This window comes from Mesitornis unicolor, unplaced genomic scaffold (assembly GCF_000695765.1).
Source record: "Mesitornis unicolor isolate BGI_N332 unplaced genomic scaffold, ASM69576v1 scaffold25734, whole genome shotgun sequence".
In the NCBI taxonomy this organism is placed as follows: domain Eukaryota; kingdom Metazoa; phylum Chordata; class Aves; order Mesitornithiformes; family Mesitornithidae; genus Mesitornis; species Mesitornis unicolor.
In genome coordinates, this window is record NW_010181165.1 from 8,652 (window position 1) to 16,339 (window position 7,688).

Genomic DNA, 7,688 nt, shown 5'->3' on the forward strand with positions numbered 1-7,688 from the left:
TCGCGTTTTTTTCCTGCTTTCTCCATATTTATCGTGGTGGTTATTGGTTGAATGAAGCCGAGTTCCAGGTGCTGTTTTCCTGCATTTTGATTGCAGTTCAATATGCATGTGAATGTACCTTGACACAAGTCACAATTAAAGTCTCATCTCGGAATCCAGAAGCGTCACTCAAACCTTCTGATAGATCAAATGCAAATAACAAGGATGTAATTGTTGAAAGGAAGGTGTAAAATGCAACCTGCCTCCCTGCTTGGTGTTAGGGGGATGTCTGCTGTCGGTCCATTCAAGTTCTTACCTGTGACGGTCAGCCCTTCTGTGTGAAAACACAAAATGTGAATGCGAAATGAAGCTCCAATTAATGAGTTAAAAAACAGATTTCCAGCCTGCTGATTTGAAACGTGATTAATATTGGTGATGCTGATAAATTCTGGTTTAAATCAGTCCCCCTGCGTAAGATAGAGCTGCAGACCAGGAGCACTAGGGTGAAACCTTGCCTTGTTGTTCCACAGGGACCTTGTGCCTCTGCCTGGCCTCCTCGGAGGAGCCAACCACTGATGGCCTCACGTCGACGTCCCTGCTGGAGTTTGCCGCGATGTCCCACCTGGAGGCTGTCGGTTCCCACGAGCAAACCAGCCCAGAGCCCGCGGAGCCTGATCTCGCCCCTGGCTCTCTGCACGCTGCCCCGGGATCAGGCTTTGCCAGCGAGGAGAACGAGGAGTCCAGGATCCTGCAGCCCCCGCAGTACTTCTGGGAGGATGGAGGAGAGCTCAACGACTCCAGCCTGGATTTGGGGTCGCCAACAGGTGGGTTATTTTTACCCCATTTCTTCCTCCCTGCTCTGCAGGGGCTCTGGGGAGGCAGAAGGATGCAGGACTCTTGTCTTCCCGCTTCGACACAACTCTTGCTAAGAGGGCCTGAGATTAAACGTCAGCTCTATTTTCTCACCTCAGTGCCTGATGTGTCCCTGGTGAACCCTGAGCAAGCACAGGCTTTAGAAAGCAAGTTACAGCTGAGCTTTTATTCCTGAGCTGCTATGAGCTGGGAAAAGTATTGCCTCTACCCAGTTTCCCATTGCCTTTTGCCCTTCTTTCTCTCTGTCCTTCCTTCTTTCATGCTCTCTTCTCTCTCCCATCTTTCTGTTGCTGTCAGTTAAGCACAACCCAAACGTCTCAACACTTTGGCTTGGAGATCAAGGCCATCTTGGCATCCGAGTCAAAGCTGGGCCAAATCCTGAATTCCTCACACTGTGGCATCAGGGGGGATTCGGCACAAGAGAAGGCAGCAGGTTTCCTCCCTGGGGCAGCTGCCCTGTTGCCTGCTCCTTGGGGAGCCACGGTAAAATTTGTTTCGTTAACATTTGAGCTTGCTTTCCTTTGAGGAGTGTTCTTTGAGACCACTGAGTCCCCTCAAAAAACCCTTTATTCGTTTTGAGATGCTCTGAGAGGTGGATGGGAGGAAGGAGGAGGAGCGTTGCAGGGTTTCCAGTAGCTTAGGGGATTATTTGACGTGCTCCTGCTCTTAAGTGTCATGTGGAGCATGTATTAAGTGTTACCCAGGGCCCAGGCATCAGCCTTATCCCTTCTCCCTTACCCGGTATTGCTGCCTCCCTCTCAGCAGACCTGAGGTCTGCAATTAGAAAGCTCAAGGCTTGTTTTATCTCCATTTCTCTTTCTGTGACCTTAACAAAGACCCGTGCTCGGACTGGGCTGAGGGCTGCCCACTGGGGCACAGCACACGCTGTGCAGGCCAAGGGCCATCCCAGCTTAAGTCTCCAAAGCCCTTTGCTCGCTAATAGTGCTGCAAAACCCATCTGCCCTTTGGCTTGTGTGGCCCCTGGGGCAGTTGCTGGCTTGGCCATGGGGGAGCTGCTCAGATGCCACCTCCACAGCGACGCTGGGGGCGGGTGGCACACATTCCCAGCAGCGCATCCCTGGGACGCGCCGCTGCTGAGCCGCTCCCGGGCGCTGGCAGCGTGCTCAGCGCCGCTTTTATTTGTGTGCCAGCAGGCACCTGCGTGCACTCGCGGCTGGGGACGTGACTTGGAGGACAGCGTGTGCTTGTGCATTGAGAGCGAGATGCGCTGGGTACCCAACCCGGCCTCGCCTCCTGCACGTGCCCGGCCGCGCATCCCTGGGACGCGCCGCTGCTGAGCCGCTCCCGGGCGCTGGCAGCGTGCTCAGCGCCGCTTTTATTTGTGTGCCAGCAGGCACCTGCGTGCACTCGCGGCTGGGGACGTGACTTGGAGGACAGCGTGTGCTTGTGCATTGAGAGCGAGATGCGCTGGGTACCCAACCCGGCCTCGCCTCCTGCACGTGCCCGGCCCCATTTATATGCACCACACGCGCCGCTCTCCTTCCGTTCTCCCTGCAGCGCTTTCCTGCATGAGCAGATGTGCTTTTTCAGCTGTCCTTTACGCCTACCCTGCCCTATCCACTGCCCAGCTTGTCACTTCTGGGCTTCCCAGCGCCGTTTTTATCCCCTGGCCGTTGCTGTGTCCAGAGCTCGTGCCTTGGTGGCATTTCAGAACCTTGATGAATAGAGCAGTTTGAATTATTCAAGAGCTGGGAGCACATTTCTACTTAAAAATTAATTAGAAACCTGCTGTGTGTCATTTTACAATAAAGGATATTGTAATAGCATCCCTAAATTGGGCGGTCTTCTGTCGTGCAAAGCCTATGCGTGAGATGCACACAACCGATGGGTTTTCCGTGCTGCGTGTGTGGCAGATGCCATGTGATACCTCTTGGAACTGTGTGATGGCATCTGTTAGGTTACTTTCAACCTATAAATCCATTGAACAGTTTCAAACAGCTGCTGTTTAAGAAAAAAGATAAAGTTTATGGTCCAAGTTTTCATTCTGTGGGGTTTGTCTCTGAATAATGGTGAAGTGGAGCCTGACAGTGTTGGTAACCCTGTCCCAGGCACGGATTTGAGACCCTGTATCAGTGAAGGCACGAAACAGGATTGGATTGTTACACTACTGAAGAGAGAAAATCCCCTGCTCTGAAGGGAGACCTGTGCTGCCTTCTTTCTGTGTGTGGTGTAGATATATTGGCCCTGAAATTTGTGGTCTTGTTGCAGATAGTCCTGATCTCCTGGGATATCAAAGCTGTGTTAGTCATCTCTTTTTTTTTTTTTGTTCCTTTTATGTCCTTCTCAAGTCTGTGTGGGGAGACTCCTCTGCCTTTGTGTGACTTTGAGGCTGCAAGAGATAAAAAATAATAACAATCCGCAGCTGCTGCTCTCTTTTTTTTTTTTTTAAGTGCACTCGAACAATCTTTAAAAATATTTCTGGAAAGCACGTGGCATCGAGGGCCACCTGTTAGGCCATTAGAAAGTGAGACAAACTCCTGCTGGCAGAGCACAGCGCAGCCTGGGGCTCCCATTCTCCCGAATAATGTGCTTTTGCTGATTTCTGGTACAGAGCAGTGGATCTGTATTGACATCGGTGAGCACCAGCCTGCGGAAGGACCCTGAGGTTTGTCCTGTTCTGTCTTGAGCGTGCACAGAAATGCACGTTTGTGTGCTCACCCATGCACAGCTGCTACCCACTGGAGCTGCATGGAGGAGATGGATTCGGTCTGGTGGGAACGTGGATGCTGTATCCATAAAGAAAGCGGCAGCAGTGACTCGTACTTCAGGCAAGAGGCGAGTCAGTGGAGCTGTGAGCCTGGTACTTCTGCATCCCACTGCCTTCAGGCTGCCCGGGCACCCAGAAGCTCCTCAGGTTGTAGTTTGGGTGCTTTGGTTCACCTTTGGCATCGAATTGGTGTGAGCCACACATGAGTGTACCCACAGGGACTCGCATCTGGTACTTCTTGTCCTCCTTTCCCTTCTTCCCACCTCCCCCATCTTCTCTGGCCTGGAGGCTCCCGCAGCGTTCCCTACTGTCACGTTGGATTTCCTGGGCAACAGATGCAACACCTCTGGTAGCTGTAGGGGTGAAAGATGGGAGTTGTTAGGGCTGCAGGTCTCCGAGTCCCTGATTTTTAGTGAGAGTTACACGGTGGCATATCCATCCTGGACTGCACCTCTGCTGTTCTCCTTTGGCTTGGTCAGAACACAGGGACTGCTCTTCGAGCTCCCGGGTTTGCCTTTGAAGCCCAAGGCATGATGATGCTGGGAGCTATCAAATCCAGTCTTAAAGGTTGGTGATTCACTAGGATGGCATGTGGCACTTTGAGGGGGGAGCTGTAATCTTTTAATTATTCATAGTAATTAGCAGAAGGGATTCCCAGGAGAGTTAGGATGAGGGGGTAGCAGGACAGGCGAGATAGGAGAACTGTATTCAAAGAAAAGTAAGTTTTCTGACCACCTAACGGGATGAAATATCTTCTGTCCCCAACTCCTTCTGATAGTGTGATTCACTTCCATGATGAATTACTTACCTCTGGCCAGAGAGCTCTCAGTCTCTCCCAGCCTTCCTGAAATCTGCTGCCTCTCCATCCAGACTGACGGCAAATCTGCAGCTCTTAATACCATCTTCAACCCGCGCATTAACAAGATGAAGCACCTGGTAAAGGCAGGCTACGTAAGCAGCTTAGTGCTGAGCAGCCCCTGCCTGAGCTCAGCTCCCCTGTTGGTGCCCTGGTTTAGTGCACAGGGACACGTTGGGTGATCTGAGCCACCTCAGCCAAGGCACTGCTGGCAAAGGCTGACCCATGATAAAGAGGGTTTCTCTGTGCACAGTGTTATTCTGGTGTGGTTATCCCCAACTGACTCCGTGTTTGGGTGAGAGTGGCTTATTCCAGCCTTATTGCAGGTCAGCCAGTGAGCGGGAAAAAGGTGTGGAGCTGTTTGGGATCTGCTGTGGTGCCCAGTCGCTACCTGAAGCAAATTCCAAGCATAATGAGCCCTGACCACATTGCTACCCTTGGTCTCTCTTTTAATGATGATGTCTTTTGTGTATTGGACCTGTATTGGAATCACAGACAGTGGCCTAGCTCTTCTGGAAGATTAGGATATTAGCCCCAAGTGGCTCAAATCCAGCTCCATTAATTGCATTTTGCCTCCTTGAAATCCCCCTGCAGTTTCAATCCGATGGAGTATGCTGTTTTGCAGTAAGCCTTGCTGCTCTGTGCTGCAAAACAGCGAGCAGATCTCACCTCAGACCTGGCTGCGTTTTAAGGAGGGAGCAGAGGGCACCTTGCACTTCCCAAAGTTGGGAATTTAGCGTGAATGGTGCTGTCAGACTGTGATGTTGTGGGAGCCCGGGGATGTTATTGTCTTTATTACAGTGCCTTCTAGTTATCGGTAATTCAATCACTGGTTAACATGATCTTCCAGTTTAATCCAATAAAGACCTTATGGTCAGGTTGTGTGTACTGAACACAGTGAGGGTCACCCTTTTCCTGAGCTGTCACGGTTGCTTTAAAACAGCTCATTGTGGCAAAGACAGGGCGGGGAGCCTCACAGGGCAGTAACTGAGACTGGTGCTTCTGAATGAAGGAGAAGGAGAAATGTCACGAATTAAATGTCTGGGGGGAATCGTGCTTGGGCACAGCGCCGAGCCTCGGCCCATCTGGTGTCAGGGAAGTTTCTGTATCGATTGCAGAGGAAGCAGGACATGGCCTCAGTGGTGGCTCTTGCAGTGGAGCTTGTGTTCGCCTCTCCCAGGGCAAATCATCTCCCCAGGCAAAGGGAATGACCCATTTGGCTCAGACCTGGGTCTGCTGGGAGATGCAGGGGGCAGGAGGGCTGTGCGAGATGGTTTCTTGAGAGAAGAGTGCCTGAGGGCCTTTGCAAGAGAGCTCGGGAGGGAAGTTTGGGAGGGGGAGTGGTTAGGGGAGGCGAAGAATGCTGCAGGCTGCAATGTGAGTAATGTTGCTACTGATGAGAAGCATCAAGGGGTGCAGTTAAAGATGTACTGGAAAGGAAGTGGGGTGAAGGTATGGAGTTTCATATTGGTGAACCAGCCTCCCAAGGGGATGCTGTGACTGAGCAGCTCGGGGGGAGTGAAATGCTGTGGAGCTGTGGCTGCCTGCTGTGCTCATCTGGTCCATCCCTGCTTGGCCAGAGGTGCTGGGCCAGTTTTGTGGCTTCAGGGAGCAGTTCTGAGCTGTCCCCACTCTGTGATCAGGCTGGCTTCATCGTGACCTGGCTGCTCTTGTGTGTGGCTAGAAGGGGTTGTGTGGCACATATGCCACCTCTGTGCGTGGCCACAAGTTCCCCTTGTGCTCCAGCCTACTGCTGATCTTGGTGGGAGAGCAACAGAGCAGACCATAGCAGGGCTGATGGTGTGTGCAGTTCCTACATCCTCCCTTCTCTTTAGCAGCACTCTGCTTCCTCGCCGAAATTATATGAGCTGATAAATGACCCTGATGAATCTGGCATTGCAACCAGGTCCGTAATACACATCTGCTTTATCAGAAGACCCTGCCCCACTTCTGCAGCAGGAGCACGGGGCGCCCTGTTGTAGACAACCAGGTGGGTTGCAGGCTCTAGAGGACCACTCGCTGAAGGGAAGCTGTTAGTGGGATGCTGGAAGGAGCTGCTAAAAAAGGGAGATCTCTTTGAGTTCCCTTAGGGCTGGGGGTAAGGGGAATCGAAGGAAATACTAAGAAGACTCCATTGGGAAGCTCTTAGGTCTGCATTGCACAGAGTGACAGAAACCAGCTTGTCTGGAAGGAGCCTTGGGAAGAAGATGCTGGGACCAGCTTAGTGGCTGGGGTCATACCAAGGAGATGGACAGGGTGCAGAAATTCCTTCAGATTGTAGAAGAGGGATGAAAACTAAAAGAGGTGCCTTAAAGAGCCCTGATACGGAGAACTAGGCAGGTTCCCTTGGTAGTGAGGCAGTAGGAGGTGATTCCAGATAAGGACTTGGTGTTGAGCTGGAATATCTGGAAGGAAGGGTTGGCTCACTATCCCCAAACCTCTGAACATGGAGAGTGATTGAACCTCTTTGAAAAGTGGGTTGTACAGAGACCTCCTTGCTTTAAGGAGAACAAACCAGCACAACTCTGACCAAAATGCCTTGAATTTCACTGTTTTCCATGCAAATCTGAAGAACAAGATTTGAGGGGAGTTGAGGTTATAATCAGTGGGGTCCTATGAACCATACAGGGGTCCCAGCTTGGCATGCAGGATAGTGGAGAGACTGATGGGAATCAGGGATGGTAACTCAATGAGCAGTGAGTGTGAGGATTCCTGTGTCTGCTCCTGCTTCCATGATCTGTCAGCCCAGAGAGGCAGCACAAGTTTCAGTCTTGGGCTGCCTGGTGAGACGGAAACCTCCTGGGAGAGAGTGGGATGGGCTTTCCATCACCCAGGAGAGATGGCGGAGGCGGAAATCCCTCCAGAGCCCTTGGATCTTGGCAGTGGAGAGGCGGTGTGGCTGTGCATTCCCCCGCAGAGGTACGCTCATCTGTGCCTGAGCACCTGAAGGAAAGGTCGAGTGTGTGACTTCAGCTGACAGCCAGCAGCGTTTCTGGCTCCCCTGGGGCAAACCTCACGCTGCCTTTTCCCGGTTTGTTTTTCTGCTGTGCCCATCTGCCATTTGTGCTTCCCTCCAGGTGGGAAGAGAGGAGGTACAGAGGAGCAGAGAATAGCTGAGAGCGTCTTTAGGCAAAGGAGACGGCAGATTGGATCACTGATCCTTGAAAATAACATCTCATTGACGGGGCCTTGTTTTAAGGGACAAAACCCTTAGTTTTCACCCACACCATGTCAGGGTGGGCATGGTTCCTG

At 51.8% G+C, this 7,688-nt stretch overlaps 1 protein-coding gene across 1 annotated transcript in view; it reads left to right on the forward strand.

Annotated features, from left to right (window-relative positions):
- Positions 1 to 481: 481 nt before the first annotated feature.
- PODXL2 (podocalyxin-like 2) overlaps positions 482 to 7,688 on the forward strand; it is a gene marked incomplete at its 5' end in the record, with an annotated part of 16,271 nt that continues 9,064 nt past the window's right edge. The window contains one exon of the mRNA XM_010183348.1: positions 482 to 803. Coding sequence (XP_010181650.1) covers positions 482 to 803 — 322 coding nt within the window. The remainder of the gene's footprint in view (positions 804 to 7,688) is intronic.